The sequence below is a fragment of the Dermacentor albipictus genome, chromosome 2 (genome assembly GCF_038994185.2).
Source record: "Dermacentor albipictus isolate Rhodes 1998 colony chromosome 2, USDA_Dalb.pri_finalv2, whole genome shotgun sequence".
NCBI classification, from domain to species: Eukaryota; Metazoa; Arthropoda; class Arachnida; order Ixodida; family Ixodidae; genus Dermacentor; species Dermacentor albipictus.
The window spans coordinates 114,446,916-114,464,889 of record NC_091822.1 but is presented as its reverse complement, the minus strand read 5'-3'; the positions used below and the strand labels follow the sequence as shown (position 1 = coordinate 114,464,889).

General features: G+C 49.6%; 2 protein-coding genes across 3 annotated transcripts; both read left to right on the top strand.

The window, feature by feature from the left end:
• Window positions 1–2,345: 2,345 nt before the first annotated feature.
• LOC135910986 (cuticle protein 16.5-like) lies at window positions 2,346–17,606 on the top strand. Of its 2 annotated transcripts, none has more exons than XM_070533879.1 (3): window positions 2,346–2,357; window positions 16,529–17,387; window positions 17,481–17,606. In XM_070533879.1, coding segments are annotated over exons 1-3 (864 nt in total). In that variant the 5' UTR covers window positions 2,346–2,354; the 3' UTR covers window positions 17,483–17,606. The 2 variants fall into 2 exon arrangements, with proteins under 2 accessions (XP_070389980.1, XP_065299133.2); XM_065443061.2 differs by lacking the exon at window positions 2,346–2,357 and adding an exon at window positions 16,031–16,056.
• LOC139056456 (ice-structuring glycoprotein-like) lies at window positions 2,951–4,314 on the top strand. Its single transcript, XM_070534701.1, has 2 exons — window positions 2,951–4,178; window positions 4,270–4,314. Coding segments are annotated over exons 1-2 (1,230 nt in total). The 3' UTR covers window positions 4,272–4,314.
• Window positions 17,607–17,974: the final 368 nt, after the last annotated feature.

Here is a 17,974-nt window from a genome sequence, read left to right as displayed (position 1 = left end):
ATACGCCAAGCTTTCTGGCCCTCCCAAAAGCTCTAACTCGCCTTATAAGACATGTAATGGCAGCGCTCCAGTGCCACCAGGCATCCTGTAAAGAGCGGCGCAAGTAGAATTGAGTCAGTTTCAGGTGTCAGCGCTTTTATTTTTTTGCTCTCCTAACGTTTATTACTATGAGAAGATTTAGGATAAAAGTTGTGAGCAGTGAATGGTGCCTTTCATGACATCTGTTTTAAAGCGAAGCTTTCGATGTCTCACTGATTCGCCCGTGAGCGCTGAAAACGCACTGAAGAAAAGGCAACTTATCATCTGTGTGGAACGCTACAGTTTACATTCGCAGTACCACGCCAGCGTCGACTGGTCGGCAGGTTAGCGCATGATAATGTCGCGAAGGGAAGAGCTCAGCAACAGTAGCGCAGGCGCACAGATTTCACTGCAAGTGCAAGTTGCGTCTGCTAGGCATGGCACCACGCCTATCGCGATTAGCACAACTTCCCTGCTTATCGGAGACAGCGAGTGCGCGTGAACACGGACTCGTCTTAGGACCTGGAAAGAAAAACCGAAGGCCCTTTCTTAAAGAAAGATGGTTGAACGCAACGCTAGCCAGGCGAACTAAAGCACCCAATGCATTCCTGGCCGTTAAAATGGATAGGCCGCGTGTGCAGCGCGCGGCAGAAGAGACTGCAGTAGGCTAACGTAAGCGCGACCTTGGTCGTGCGCGTAAGGCCCATCCAGTGTATAGGCAACGGCATGCAGATGTCATGTGGGAGACGCTTGCACAGTTGAGACGCGTAGTGATTTTGTGATCATCAACTGGTAAATACGACCGAACGCGTCACGTGTTACGCGGAAACCTTCCTGGAAGAAACAAATGAAGATCTCAAAGCCATATATTACGCGGATCCTCGTGTATGGTGACTTTAAAATTAATGTGGCGAAAAAAAAAAAAAAACACGGCAAATGGATCGAAAGTTTCATGGTAGATCAATACTCATTGAATTTTAAGACGCTGCAGAGACCCACGACGCGACATTCCAACGTTCCAGCATTGATCTCACGTTTGTAAGCAGGCTGTGTCACGTTACGATGGCAGCGCCGCTGACCGTCCACCACAGCGATCACTATGCAATACTGCGCAAGTGTAGAATCGCCCGTGAAAGTCTGAGTCTGTGGGTGTAATAAACTGCGGCATGAGCTAAAATAAAGGTTACGCAACTTAATGAAATTTGTCTCCATTGATCTTCACTGTTCAAAAAATGCAATCCTAAAAAAGCAGTCATATCACATACGCACAGTATCGGGTCGCTCAGCATTTCTTGGGTTCGTTGTGTGGTCGTTGATTTTGGCCTTTCATTCAGTTTCCATTGGGGAAAAGCTTCGTGTTCAACAATTTTCCATTAAGAACGGGGCTTCAATTTTTTTGGACAGCCATTCTCAACATAGTCATTGAATGTGTAGCACTATAGCCCGCATAAACAGAATTCACCTGCATGTAGCATAGATGTAAATCACTATATGCGGAGCCCCGAATCGAAAGCAAAACTGCGCTTCGAGTGTCCATATAGTTCATATACCAAGAAAGTATGGCTTGAAATGTTCTTTCATTTTATTGCTCTGTGTCGCATACAGCACCAGCACAACGTATGACTCTTTTATTTTGTGTATTTAATTCAATTCATTAGAAAATTAGACGCCTGAAACGTGCCGTAATTTGTAGAAAATACAGAGAAAGTCTGTCACAATCTGAGTGACAGGTTTTCTTCGGTAAGCAGAAAAAGCTCTAACATTCCTCCACCCATTTCTTGTGCTTGCCACAAGCCCTATAGTTGCCTCAAAGTGATGGTTCCAATACTAATTTCTTGGCATGCCTGCAGAAATAAGTCTAATAATCACAAGATAATAAGCATCGTGTGTGTTCGTTCCGCGGAGTATCCAGCATCCGGTTATGCTGTGTTCACGCAAGCACTCTCATTTTCCTCTTCTCTGCCATTTACGGTATTCAAAGCAGAATTTGTACTGTATATTTAATCGAATACCAACCCACCCAGAAGAATTCTCTAAATGAAGCCTTGCATACGAATGTAAAACCAGCTTGCAAGAAAAACAAACGAATAGCTCTTGCCCATTTGCAGTAGAAGGAAAAACGAATAACGATCATGAAGGACTGCATCGAGTTTGCTTAACGCGAAAGCACGGTGTTTCCATGACATATATGAATAAAAAATCAAAATGAGATCACCTCGTCACTCGGAATGCACGGCCCTGAATTCTTCTAAAAGCAAATAAGGAGGTATAAAAGGCCGTTCCTCACAGACTGAAATCAGAAGCTTCTTCTCCTCCATCGGACTAGGACCACCACCATGGTAAGTCGCTAATGAGCTGTTCATTTCCCTGTCGAAACTGTAAACACTTCTTGCAATTTCTCAAGCAAAAATCATTTCAAGCTTATTCTTGCATTTTGCAACAAAAACCGCCGTGGTTGCTCAGTCGCTATGATGTTGGGCTGCTGAGCGCGAGGTAGCAGGATTGAATCCCGGCCACGGCGGCCGCATTTCAATGAGGGCGAAATGCGAAAGCACCCGTGTGCTTAGATTTAGATGCATGTTAAAGAACCCCAGGAGGTCGAAATTTCCGTAGTCCTCCACTACGGCGTGCCTCTTAATCAGAACGTCGTTTTGGCACTTAAAACCCTATAATTTACTAAATCAATAATAATTCTACAAGAATACCCGAACGTGGTTAGGGTTGTTACGTTTCGCTCTACTGTCGAGACTCTCAACCCCATATCTTTTTAGAGTATTGTTTGTAAGAAGTTCTTCAAATGAAGACCACGAATAGAACTACCCGTCCAATTACGAACGATCCGGTAAAATTGCAATATTTACTGAGGAAATGACGAGAAAAAAGAAAGTGATTATGCGTACTACTACATTGGTGTAGTTAGCTGCACTTTTTTATGCCGAAACTGATTTTGATCTCTCAGCTTCGAGCCTGCATCGTCCTCGCCTTGGCCACCAGCGCCTTTGCTGGTCACGTTGCCGGAGGTTACACCTTGGCCAGCAACCTTGGTTACGGTCTCGGCTATGGCAACCTTGGCTATGCCGGCCTTGGCTACGGTGGCCTTGGGCTCTCCCATTACGGCCTTTCCCGTGGAGTTGGGTACTCCGGCCTGACTGGCTATGGCGTTGGTTACGGACACGGATACGCCCCAGCCGCTAGCTACGCCGTTGCCTCCCCAGCTGTTACCCGCACCGTTTCCACCTACCACGCTGCTCCAGCTGTGAGCGCTGTCCACGCTGCCCCAGCCGTTACCGCCGTCCACGCCGCGCCAGCTGTCGCCACCTACGCTGCCGCCCCAGCTGTGACCAGCGTTGTCCGCTCCGCTCAAGTTGTTGCTGCTGCCCCAGCTGTCACCTACGCTGCCGCTCCCGCTGTCGCCAGGGTGGTCCAGTCTGCTCCAGCTGTCACCTACGCTGCCGCCCCCGCTGTCACCAGGGTGGTCCAGTCTGCTCCAGCTGTCACCTACGCTGCCGCCCCCGCTGTCACCAGGGTGGTCCAGTCTGCTCCAGCTGTCACTTACGCTGCCGCCCCCGCTGTCACCAGGGTGGTCCAGTCTGCTCCAGCTGTCACCTACGCTGCCGCCCCCGCTGTCACCAGGGTGGTCCAGTCTGCTCCAGCTGTCACTTACGCTGCCGCCCCCGCTGTAACCAGGGTGGTCCAGTCCGCTCCACTTGTCCAGACCTATGCTGCCGCCCCAGCTGTAACTCGTGTCGCCACCTATGCTGCCCCCGCAGTGACTAAGGTTGTCCAGTCCGCCCCTCTTGTCCAGAGCTACGCTGCTGCCCCAGCCGTCACCGCTGTCCACGCTGCTCCAGCTTTTGCTGCCGTGCACGCTGCCCCAGCTGTTACCACCGTTGCCCACGCTGCCCCAGCGGTTGCTACTTACGGCGTTGCCCACGCTGCTCCAGCCATCGCTACCTACAGCGTTGCCCACGCTGCCCCAGCCGTCACTACCTACGGTGTTGCTCACGCCGCACCAGTCCACTACGGCTACGGCGTTGGCTCCCTGGGATACGGTGCCGGTCACTACGGTTACGGCCACGGTCTCCTCGGCTACGGCCTGAACTACGGCTACGGTCTGGGCTCTCCCCTGAGCTACGCCAACCTCCTCCGCAAGAAGAAGTGTAAGTTCTAATATCTTTTCAATTCTTTTCTATTGAAATGTCACTTTCGAACTATCCTTTTTCACTAACGTCCCCTGTTTTTTTTTTGCAGAAATGCTCCTGTTCTAGGCCATCTAAAACTATCCCATGTACAGAGCAAAGGAGGAGCAGTTTTCAAGGCATCAATCGAGTGTTCGTATTGTTACTGCAGAATAAACTGCTTCCGCCAACTACGTCTCACCGTCTGTACATATACTAACATGGCTCCTTGAAGCACATATATATATGTATATATATATATATATATATATATATATATATATATATATATATATATATATGTATGTATATATATATATATATATATATATATATATATATATATATATATATATATATATATATATATATATATATATATATATATTCTAAAGGTGTTTATTTCGCAGAGCTGGGAGCAGCGCAACGTCGACTGGCAGGGCAGTCACAGCTTCCAAGCACGAGAGCCGTTAGTTGCTGAGCAGGAGCGCAAGACCCACTACCGTTTAGAGCCAGTCGCGCTGAACCCACTAGCGTCTCTCTTCGCTATAGTCACCCCCCGGGAGCGAGAGGGGAGCCGTCCGGCGACCTAACAGCTCGTCACGATGAGCGGGTCGTAGAAATGCTTTAAACGGTCGACATGGACAATGTCTCGTCCACGGCGGCGCATGTCTTCAGATGGCTCAACTGGTTCGATGACATATTTCACTGGAGATGCGCGTTCGAGAACACGATAAGGGCCTTCATACTTAGGGACCAGTTTTCATGAGAGGCCAGGGGCAGATAATGCGACTGAGAGCCACACGCGCGCTCCCAGATCGAAGGTGACCGTGGCAGTGGCGTCACCGCGAGTGCTCCTCTGGCACTCTTGATCAACAGAAGTAAAGGCCCGTGCGCGGTCGCGGCAATCTTCTACATGTCTGACCGTGGCAAAAATAGGGACGTACTCGGATGCATCTGGCCGGTACGGAAGAATGATGTCGATGGTGTGCGAAGAGTGTCGATCATATAGCAAGAAATAGGGTGAAAATCCAGTGGTGCTCTGTGTAGCGGTATTATACGCGTAGGTGACGAATGGCAGAATGGCGTCCCAATTCGTGTGGTCGGAGGCAACGTACATCGAAAGCATGTCGCCGAGCGCACGGTTGAAGCGTTCTGTGAGGCCATTCGTTTGAGGGTGGTACGCCGTAGTCGTCCGATGAACAACGTGGCACTGTGATCAAGGAACCAGTTTGATAAAGGAACCCGTACGGGTTCCGAAACGTCTCTGTATGTGCTTTTTCACCTTTACTTGGTCAGTGGCCGCTATTTCTTCATCATCATGTTACATGACCTGACTAACTTTTGTCGAACTCTTGACTACAACGTGGCACTCTCTGAGAATCGCTTCAACTACTTCCGACAGGAAGACGCGTCCGCGATTGCTCAGCAATTATTGAGGTGGACCATGCCGCAGGATGAATCGGCGGAGCAGGAATGATGCAACATCGCGCGCTATAGCAGCTGGAAGAGCGGTGGTTTCAGCGTATCGTGTAAGGTGATGTACTGCCACAATGGCCCAGCGGTTACCAGCTGACGTCAGGGGAAGTGGCCCATACAAATGGATGCCAACGCGCCCGAACGGCCGGGTAGGGCAGGTTAGAGGCTGCAGGCCAGCTGGCGAGAGGTGGGGTGAAGATTTTCGGCGCTGGCAGTCGGGGCATGAACGAACGAACTTTTGAATGTAGTTGTACTTTCCTCGCCAGTAGTAAGTATCGTTGTCGGAGGCGCTGGTAGGCTTTGAAAAGTCCCGAGTGAGCACACTGAGGATTAGAGTGGAACGATGCGCAGATTTCAGAACGCAGCCTTCGAGGTACAACTAATATTCACTGGCGGCCGTCAGAGGTTTAACTGCGTCGGCAAAGCAGGTCGTCGCGAATGGCGAAATGGCAAGCTTGACGGCGCACCGCCCGAGTGGTTGGCTGCGATGACGGATCAGCAAGGCAGTCTATGATAGAGGCAATCCAGGGGTCCTTGCGCTGCTCAGAAGCGATGGTCCCAATGTCGACAGAAGAAACGTCAAGCTGGGTTATTGCGCAGCAGGCATCGTCGTCTGGCAAGGGAGAACATGAGAGGGCGTCAGTATCAGCATGCTGGCGCCCGTTGCGGTAAAGTACGCGGATATTGTAATCCTGTAAGCGAAGGAGGGATCCTTCAATGACGACAGCCAGCATACTGCATGGTGGTCCGTGGCGACATCAAATTGGCGACCATACAAATAGGACCGGAACTTGGTAAGCGCCCAGATGATCGCAAGGCATTCTATTTCCGTGACGGTGTAATTGGTCTCGGCTTTCGTAAGCATACGGCTTGCATATGCCACAACATATTCAGGAAACCCTTCTTTGCGCTGCGCTAGGACAGCGCCGAGGCCAACACCGCTGGCATCTGTGTGTACCTCAATAGGTGCCGCTGGATCGTAGTGGCGCTAAATGGGAGCAGACGTCAGCAAACGACGGAGCTTAGTGAACGCCTCGTCGCGCTCGGGCGACCATGAATGGAGAGGTCCGCGGCTGCCAAGGAGCTTCGTCAGGGGCGATATGACGGCGTTGGAATTGCAAATGAAGCGCCTGAAGTAGGAACACAAACCTACAAAACTGCGCACTTTTTTGATGGACGTTGGTTTAGGAAATTCAACTACGGCACGAAGTTTGGCTGGATCGGGGAGGGTCCCATCCTTCGAGACGACATAACCTAGTATCGTGAGCTGCCGCGCTGCAAATCGACACTTCTTTAGGTTCAGTTGAAGGCCAGTGTTCGCTAAGCACGTCAAAACACGCCGCAGGCGTTGAAGGTGCGTGGTGAAGTCAGAGGCAAAAACAACAACGTCGTCGAGGTAACATAAGCACGTGTGCCACTTTAAACTGCGGAGAACTGTGTCCATCATGCGTTCAAAGATTGCTGGCGCATTACAAAGTCCGAACGGCATGACATTAAATTCGTATAAGCCGTCGGGTGTGACAAAGGCTGTCTTCGGCATGTCGAAGTCAGCCATGGGTACTCGCCAATAGCCAGAGCGTAAATCTAGAGATGAAAAGAATTCTGCTCCTTGTAGGCTATCGATAGCGTCATCGATTCGCGGCAGCGGGTATACATCTTTGCGAGTGATCTTGTTCAGGCGCCGATAGTCTACACAGAACCGTACCGAGCCGTCTTTTTTCGTAACAAGGACGACAGGGGCTGCCCAGGAACTGTTCGAGGGTCGGATCACTTCGCGGCGAAACATATCATCCACTTGCTCATTAATCACACGACGTTCTGTGGCAGAAACGCGATATGGTCGTTGCCGCAGTGGCGGTTGGGAGCCAGTGTGAATATGGTGTGTGACAGCAGACGCCCGGCCCAAGGAAGGTTGCCCAACATCAAAAGAAGAACGAAGTTTTTCTAAGATGCGCGGAAGCTGCGAACGCTGAGGTGGGGTGAGGCCATCGGCAATAGATGAATCGAACACACCAGTGGGCAAAGGGTCGGACGTAGAGAGAGAACCGAGCGTGTTGTAACTGGCACAGGACGTGTCTTCGGGAACATCGCAATTTGCACGGTGTCGATCACTTCCACGTGGCCAAGACATTCGCCTTGAAGCAGCATCACAGGGTATGAGAAGGGGTTACAGACAAAAATAGCTGTGAGCCCTACTGACGTTCACAGTCACAAAAGGCAGCAGCAGACGTTTTCGAGTATAAAAGTGGCCCGACGGAGAAAGTAGTGCGATGGCGTCAGAGAGGCTGCTGCAATGCATTGATACAATCACTGACGAGTTGGGAGGAATGTTGGTGTCGTGCCTGACGAGTAGTTTGTTTGCAAAAGAAGCATTACGGGCAAGCGTCATACCTGAGGTCGGGGACAGTCCTAGTTCGGCCCGTGCGCAATGAATGACGTCATCGTGGCGGGCGAGAAAGTCCCACCCCAGGATAACTTCGTGGGGGCACGAAGAAATCACAATAAATTCGACGGCGTATACAACGTCCTCGATGAGAACACGAGCGGTGCACGCCGCAATCGGCTGCATACGCTGTGCGCCTGCTGTGCGGAGGGCGAATCCAGCAATGGGCGTCGTAACCTTTCGAAGGAAGCGACAAAGCTTTGCGTCCATAACTGATACAGCGGGTCCGGTATCCACGAGGGCATATGTGCGCAGACCGTCAACTAACACGTCTATCACATTGGTCGGGCTACGTTGAAGACTTCCGCGTTTCGACGGCGTCGCAGCCCTTGCCTCTTGGACTGCGACGATTAGTTTTCCTCATCCCGAGCTTCGGGACGAGGCCGCATCGGTGATGGGGAGCGTCGGCGTGGAGAAGTTGAGCGGTGGATGTTGGCGGACCTGCGGAATGGTGGTGACGCAGCCCCAGGTTCGTCTTCGTAATAAAGGCGCGGAGAACCCGCCATATAACTTGGCACATATGGTGTAGCACTAGGCGACTGTACGCGACTACAGTGGCGTGCGACGTGGCCTGCATAGCCACACGCAAAACATATCGGTCGATAGTCCGCTGTACGCCACCGAGTCGTTGCGGCAGGTCCCATCCATGTGGAAGGACGCGTTGGACGTGGCGGCTGGTAAAGTGATTCCATAGCAGGCTGTTGTCGGGGCATAGCGAGGACTTCGGCGTACGTGATAGGTACCCGTTGAGGGAGTTGTTGAGGCTGGGTGACGACTTCCGCGTAGCTGAGTGGCACAGCCATCGGGATCTGTTGGGGCCTGGCCAGGACTTCGGCGTAGCTGTGAGGCGGTGCCACAGGAACACGCTGGTGGTGCTCAGGCAAAACCTCGTGCAGTTCTTGCGCTAGGACGTGCCGAAGCGGAGGCGCAAAACTTGGCGTAGGCGGGTGTACCGACTGCGGCTGTGCAAAATCCATCAACGTGAGTTGCCGGGCAACTTCCTCGCGGACGAACGCCTTCATTTCTGCGAGCAATGCTGCCTGTTTGGACATGGCAGCCAAACCAGCGAGGTGTTCGTCACGCGGTAGCGATCGACAGGTCAGTGACCACTGCCGGCGGAGATCTTCATAGCTCTGGCACAGTGTGACAATTTTAGCCACAGAGCGTGGACTTTTGGCCAGCAACATGTTAAAGGCGTCGTCTTCTATACCCTTCAATATGTTTAGGATTCGATCAGACTCCGCCATGGTCGAATCGACTTTGCTGCTTTGGTCCAGGACATGTTCGATATAACTGGTGAATCTTTCGCCTGGCTGTTGAGCTCGTTCTCGCAAACGTTGCTCGGCACGCAGCTTGCGAACAGCAGGGCGACCAAATACATCGGCGAGGGAAGTCTTAAATCCCCACCATGTCTGGAACTCTGCTTGATGGTTGTTATACCACAGGCTGGCCACTCCAGCGAGGTAGAACAGAACATGGCTCAGTTTGGCCGTTCGTCCCACTTGTTATGGTCGCCTACCCTGTCGTATGCCGTGAGCCATTCGTACAGGTCAGTGTCATCCGCTCCAGTGTAGATAGGAGGGTCGCGATGACGAGGCCCCCCGGGACAAGCAGTGGGTGCAGGAGGAGGCGTTTGCTGGGAGGCATCTTGGGGCATGGTAGATGGTAGGGTACGGACCCGGAGTTCCAGGATGATCGTCTGAGGTTTCCCAGCACCTCCACCAATTCTAAAGGTATTTATTTGGCAGTGCTCGGGGCAGCGCAACGTCGACAACGTCCAACGCGCTGAGCTTCTCATCATTTCACCTTTCATTCGCTTTGTTAACTGGCACATTGCTTAGGCGATAATACCGAAACTAATTTAGAATTTCCACATATGCCCGCCTTCTTGATTGCTTTATATTTACATGAACTGGTCTTTCTACAAGAAAATTATTAGGCTACCCTCCAAACTCTATTTTATGCATACAGTGTAGGTGTGAAAATTTAGTGCGTGAGACGTCGCCTTCCATAATAGAATCTGAAGGTCTTTATGCCATGGCGACAATACCAGATAACAATTGCTGCGCTACTGGTGCCGCAAGTCACACAACTTTTCAGAAAAGGTTATCTATACATTCCATCAAATTATGATCCTTTCGCCCTATGGCCATGCTATAATAATTATTAAAGCAAACAGAGGAAGCACCAGCAATAAGGTCAGCGAGTGAGCTATCAAAGTTCGATATTTTGTCGCACAGACAACTAGCTTCCAGAAGAGGCTTTTCCACTCAATTAGGTCAAAGTTATGTAAATGACAAAAAAATTTAGCACACGCCAAAGAAGCTGAATTGTGAAAGTCTTCGCACTATACAGACATTGCCTAAATGGCTGGACATTGTCATTCGAATGCGCTGTTACGTCCTATTACTTGTTTTTCCTCCTCTAATATTGTTGGTTCGAGCCTTAACTGTTGCTACTGTAATTAGGCGTGCATGAATTAACTTCGCTCTAATTAACACCAAAGGTAATCGGTTCTCCTACGGCCAAAGGTAGTGGGTTCGAGGGCCTTATGAACTCTATAGTAATTACTTGTGCCTTAATTAACTTCGTCTTAATTCCAAGGATAAACTCGCCACAGGGTTACTTTCATGCCACCTTCTTGGTCTTAGCACTGTCATTTTTTCTCAGTAGTTCTATTGGCGCTATCGTATTGTCGCGGTGGGAAATGAGAATAAAGTCGTCGGCAGTAAGTACGCCAAAGGCAACAGCCTCTCGGAATTCTCGGCAGCTCTTTGTATACGCTTTGTAAATGCACTATATAAATAGTTTTGTAGGCATGATATTTTGGTGGACGTGCGAGTTACGCGTATTCGCCTCGGAGCTCCACAACGAACCTCTTCCCCAGCCTGGGACCAAGCTTCCAGTTGAAGGCACTGCATCTGCAGCTGCTATTCTGACTACACATACCCAGTACGTTGCTCTACCTCAACCGCAAGACCCCGGCAAGCTCGCTGGCATTGACGGTGTTGACGTAGAAGAAGGGTTGAAGGTGTATGAGCGCGTCAGCAAGGTGTGCTGGTTGGATCTGAACATAATGCTGGCCAATATCGTGTTCTACCACGACAGAACACCGCGAATGTCGTTTTACGCAGACGAGGAAGGGCTAACTAGCTTGGACTTGTTCAAAGAAAAACTTTCCGACGTTTTTGATAATCCGACAGGTCGACAACTGGCCACCAAACAACTCGCCACGCGTGCCCAAACTGCTACCGAGTCGTATGCCTCCTACATTCAGAACGTCCTAGCCCTCTGTCATAAAATCAACACGTCCATGCCAGAGGGGGACGCGGTTGGAAACATTATCAAACGCATCGCGGACGATGCATTCAACCTTCTTGTCTTCAGAAACTTACCAACCGTGGACAGCAACATGAAGCAATTCCGCCGTTTCCAGCAGCTGAAGAGTCGCCGTGTATGGAATCAGTTTACGCGGCTTCCAAATACTGCAGCGACCTCTTCCTGTACCGACCAATCTAGCTCGCCATCACCAAGCGAAAACGTGACCCGAATTGTACGCCGTGAACTCGAAGCAGCGTTTCCTGCCTTGCCTCAAGAACCGTTCTGGAACAACACTGCTGAGATGATATCGCTGATCCAGTCCGTGGTTCGTCAGAAAATCGCTAATATGGGTCTTCCAAGCGCCTGCTCCTTGAGTCGCCCTGACACCCACCCTGCTCCTATGCCTCGGCCCTATAGCAGTCCACCTCACAGTGTCCTTTATCCCTACGTTACCAGGAATCCCTTGGACTGGCGGGCACCTGGCGACAGGCCGATCTGTTTCTGCTGCGGCCAAATCCCTCACGTTTCCCATTACTGCGGGAGCCACTGGCCGTCCCCTCCTCGAAACACGTTCCGGAATGTAAGTTCGCCACAAAATTCCTCACCCCATCGCTTCTATGACGCTTCCGACGCCACTACCTCCATTCGCCACTATGCGCGCTCGCCCTCGCCTCAACATCGCCAGCCACGTCCACCACAGCTTCACCGCTCGCCGTCGCCGACCTACGCAGGACCGTCCCAGCAAGAAAACTAGGCAATGCGACACCTCGAGGTCGGGCTGCAATCTCGGATTCGCCGCAAAATTCTGCTTTCAAGATGTTTACGAGACATAACCATCCTGACGTCCAAGTTGATGGTCCGCTCACCACAGCCCTCACAGATACTGGAGCACACATATCGATTATGACCAGCCACCTACGTCACCACACAAAGAAAATTGTTACGCCTGCTGTTACACGATTCGTTCGAATCGCTTACAGTAACCCGGTGACCGTATTCGGAAGCTGTACTGCACGTGCGTGCATTTCCGGCCGCCATACTGTCGCCTTTTTCACTGTGCTTGACCAATGCCGCCATGACCTCATCATGTAGTGAATAACCATATGATAGATGCTAGAACGCGAATCTGATAGCACGATACAACGACGCCATATGGCTGAAATCCAGAACATGTCTGTGGTAACGCAAGACACAACACAAAGGTAGTTGCGTTCATCGCTAAGAGTCTGATCATTTCTAATTGGCGGTAATTTCTGAACTAACACACAATTATATTTAGCCTCCAATCTTATATTGCTACTTTTAATTACTATGCGCATTAGGCCTCTTTACATATCCGCACTCTTCTCCAGCCTATAACCGCTGGGTGATTGCTAAGCTCCCTATAGTGGGTGAGGGATATTATTTGAGGAAGAAGCACGCAACAAAAACAGACAAATAAGTGTTGGCCATCACGGAGGAGAATGCGGCTTTCGCAGTAAAGGTGTTGAGAGGGAAAAGAATCGCTGAAGTCTGCTGGTCTTCTTACGCGCGAGCGTATATTCCACCTCCCGTCCCCCTCCCCTGCCGCCTTTAAAGATTCTGGATGCGGGTGTGTGAAGCTCGGTGATCAAAGCTAGCACAGAGCAAAGAATGAGCTCAATCGCGCGACTCTCACGCCTGATAATGGATGACCTACATATGGATAGACGAGCAGCGTTATTGATCATGTTATCGACACAGTTGGCGCAGTGCCAACTCGCTCAGGTAGGCAAGCGCGGACTGGATGGCTACATTGCCCGACCTAATGCAGCGCTCGGCGAGGCACATCATCAGTTGTATGTACGTAATAGTTCTGCGTTGAAGTCGTCTTAATTACAAGAGAAATAGCTAAACAAACAATAATACAAACAATTAAATAAAGAGAATTCGCCAACACACATTAGACTGCTTACGTGTGGGAATGCGAAAGCATTATTTCGTTTTCAGCCCGTCTATAGACCCATAAACGCGCTCATCTTTAAAACTAATTAACACTCACTTAACGCTTAGCGTTCCGTCGGGCAGATGGTTGCGACGTGACGTGTGGTATGGCACACGCACTAGGCCCACCTTTAGGCAGCCAGAGCAGTGAAAGCGCCGCGGCTTCGGAGAGGCGTGCTCACCTCACACCCCGAAGGCCAGGGTTTGATTTTTTCCAAGACCGAGATGTAAAAAAAACAATGTCTTCTTGGACCCAATAATTTCCTTTCTTTACAGGAACCTCCATGAGAAACTTCACGTCAAGCCCAACATATTTTTGACGTGTTTTTGTTCTTTGCGCTGTCGGCCATTTCTGGTAGCATTTTTCAGTCACGCCGACTTCGTCCAATCTTCCCGTAATGGGGCATATCATAATTTCGCATTATGAAAGCAAATAATTCCAAAAACAATTTAAGCAGAAATGAGGGAAAGTACGCGATTGCGCGTACGAGTTCACTTAGTCGAATGACGCTCGCCGTCTTCTTTCTTCATTACATGGGCAAAGCTACTGCTATACTACTGAAACTACTGTAAAGTACTGAAAAGGCAGTTCGTTGGTACAGCATACGGTCGTCTTCAGTAAGTTCATGCTCTGCGCAAACCTTTCGACGTATTCCTTGTGTAGAATGCAAAATCATTCCTCCACATACTGTACGAACACTTCCGGCGGCGGTGTGAATTCCGCCAGTACTTCTTGCTCAACTGCTTCCACAACGAGGTTCCCTGCTTTTATCGGTTTGGGATCAACCATAGTGGTCCCCTGCTTCTGAGTCTGCATCTTCAAACTGTAGGAAAAAAACTACGCGTAGATAAAGTAATGACGATGATGAAGATGATGATGATGATGAAAATTTGTTGGCATCCCGTTTGAAAGGGGGTGGTGGCACATTCACCTCTCTTGCTTGAGTAAATCAGATGTGCTGTACGGGCCTTCCATTTCAGTATTTTCGCGTACATCTCATGAGCCTTTTTTTTGCTCTCTTCTTTAAGATATGTCTACATTGTACCATAATCTATGCTGGTTAGGGATCCGGTCGTATAAATCTCCACACTGCTTTTTTTCCCGCCGATATTCTAAATGACTCCTGCTTACTTTGACTGCAGACCAGTTGATGCATCCGTCCACATTAAATTCAAGAGCATCTAGAAGGTGCAAATCACCTACGGATCTCACTGATTCAATCCCTTCGCATTATATTAGGATGGCTTGTCCTTCATAGTTAGTTTAGTCCTCAGTTGCCCACTACTCAAGAAGTCTCCTCCTGTAGTTTGAGAGGGTGCGACTGGTTGGTTGGATTTCATATGTTTTCCTATAGGCTTTTTGGTGAATGCTTCCAGTTTCTTAATACGTTAGGAAAATCTGGCAAAGCACGTCACTTGAGTGGTGATAAGAACCCTATCAAGGCAGAAAGTTTCACGTATGATCGCCGAGGAAAGCACTGAGAAAATACCGCTTCATAGAACGTGGAATGAAATTAGCTTGTGTAAATACAGTTTCAACTTTTTCGTAATTCACAGATAGTTTTATTTTGGCTTTATGGTTCGTTGGCTAGCTATGGTGATTATTTGACGAGGTTTCATCCTCTCGTTCGCTGTCCAGTACAAATCATTTAGATAAAAGGCCGCTGCATTAATGTTTCCTTGCCTTCTCTTGTAGTCTTTCAGATTGCCTATACATTTATTTGTGAGAATTCTCGCTGGTTTTTTTCGAACGCAGACACACCAGTATTTAATGTGTCCGGAAATTGAAACATATTCTGGAAATAAAATCGTCGGCGAGTAATACCGATAGTCCAACTTCATGAAATTTTTCACAAAGCCACCATCGCTGAAATCAAGATGGTTTGAAATCGCCTTTTCATTCATCGCTGTTTCGCATTGCAGAATAATCATCACGTGTCAAACTATCGTACTATATATTTTTTCAGTTTTACAAACTACAAAGTGATAATGTTGGACTGTGCCACAATGGACAGAGATTTTACTGTGTGTTTCACATATTCCGCACGACGTCTTACTTTAGTGTGAACTGCAAGTACGCTAGCGATCCTCCGCCCAGTTCCTTGTTCTCCCAACAGACCCAATATCCGTCCTCAAAGCGATGGTTGCAATAATAATATCCCGCCATGACTATCGCAATACGTAGACTAATAAAAAGACAAAAATACCACGCGTTCGTTCGGCCACGATGTCAGGTGAATCTGGTTATGCAGTGCTCGTGAACGTGTTTCCTCCTTTCGCCTTCACTGCTGTTCATGGTGTCCAAGTTAGACGTTGAACTGAATGTTTAATTGAGTACTGCCCCACCAAAAGCCTTCTTCAAATCACGTCTTGCAGGCGAATGAAAGAGCAGAATGGAAGAGAAACAAAAGAGCAGAACTTTTCTTACACGAACGAATATCAAACGCGGGGAATACCAGTCTACCTAATGCCACAGTACGTGTACGCTTGGTTCTGGTTAATCAAGAATAAAAGAGAGCGTTAACGTGTCCCTCGCCACCAAAAAGGCCGGTTTCTGACTTTTTCTTGACGCCAACCAACGAGTATAAAAGGCCACTCCTCGAAGACCCCAACCAGAAGCTTCTGCTCCTCCATCGAACTAGGACCACCGCCATGGTAAGCCACCAATGAACTTCTCGCTATTATGTGCAAACCTTACCAGGTGATAAGGCATTCCCCGCACCATAACTGGCATTAACATCCATAAACGAGCTCCACATAAAATTACAAAACCTTGTTGTTGGAAGAAACAGCTTATAAGAGACCTCCTTTATGCTAGCTTTGCATTCATTTGCATTGAGCGCATAATTCAACAGTTCGATATTCAAACATTAGGTGGAAATGTCCCCTCAAGTAAAGGCTGTTGCAATGTTCACTTTCGCTCTAAACATTCACTACTAAGTGTGTTCTCACCGCATAATGTGAAAGGAGTTTTTTAAATGGAGACCAAAAAGTAGCATAGAAAATCGAAGACTGATCACTACTAAACCGTTCTACGTCAGGCAGACCTGAAAAGCTTTATACGCACTGATGGGGCTAGTTAGCGCTACTCATTTTTTTGCGATGTCGGAACTATTTTATCTTGCAGCTGCGTGCCTGCATTGTCCTCGCCCTGGCCGCCAGCGCCTTCGCTGGTCACGTTGGTCACGTTGCTGGTGGCTACAACCTTGCCAGCAACCTCGGCTACGGCCTTGGCTACGGTAGCCTCGGCTATTCCGGTCTCGGATACGGTGGCCTTGGTCTCTCCCATTACGGCCTGTCCCACGGAGTTGGCTACTCCGGCCTTACCGGCTACGGTGCCGGATACGGATACGGATACGCCCCCGCCGCCAGCTACGGTGTCGCTGCTCCAGCTGTTACCCGCACCGTCTCCACCTACCACGCTGCTCCAGCTGTGACCGCTGTCCACGCCGCTCCAGCAGTGACCGCTGTCCACGCCGCCCCAGCTGTCACCTACGCTGCTGCTCCAGCTGTCACCAGGGTGGTTCAGTCCGCTCCAGTCGTCCAGACCTACGCTGCCGCCCCAGCTGTGACCAGAGTGGTCCAGTCCGCTCCAGCTGTCACCTACGCTGCCGCTCCCACAGTCACCAAGGTTGTCCAGTCCGCTCCTCTTGTCCAGACCTACGCTGCTGCCCCAGCCGTGACCGCTGTCCACGCTGCCCCAGCTGTTGCCACCGTCGCACACGCTGCCCCAGCGGTCGCTACCTACAGCGTTGCCCACGCTGCTCCAGCGGTCGCCACCTACGGTGTTGCCCACGCTGCCCCAGCCGTTGCTACCTACGGTGTTGCTCACGCTGCCCCAGCCTACTACGGCTACGGTGTTGGCTCCCTCGGCTACGGTGTTGGCAGCTACGGTTACGGCCATGGTCTCCTCGGCTATGGTCTGAACTACGGCTATGGCCTTGGCTCTCCTCTCAGCTATTCTACCCTCCTCCGCAAGAAGAAGTGTAAGTTCTGCTTTCTTTTCAATTCTTTCCAATTTTAACGCCACACTTGGCCTCTGATATCTCATTAATGTTCACGTTTTGTTGTTCTTGCAGAAATCCTCTTGTTCTAGGCCATCGAACTGAATGCAATGCGGTGAGCAACGTGGAAACTGTTTTCAAGGCTTCAGTCAAATGTATTGATTGTACTGACTACAGAATAAACTGCTTGCCCCAACTCAATTACGCCATTCTAGCCCTTCATTGGAACAGCTCCTTGAACGACGAATGGCAGGCAGTTATTTATTCCTTGGCGCCCATTAACAACGGGCTGCTTTGATAAAACGTATTACTTGGCCGTCGACCGGACAGATCAATGAAGCCATTCATCAAGGTTTTTGAATAATAAATTAACATAGGTGTAGATTCAAAGCTGCGATCAGGGCCTTGGAATTCGAACATGCATATAACCGCATCCTTCTTCGTGTCCTGATCACTACTCGTTAGTCCATAATTTTCACCACTTTTGTACTTGGCAATGTAGCACACTGCGGGACGTTGTGATTCCTCAATACGTTCTCCTCTCTCTTCCTCAATCTAGCTTTGCTTCA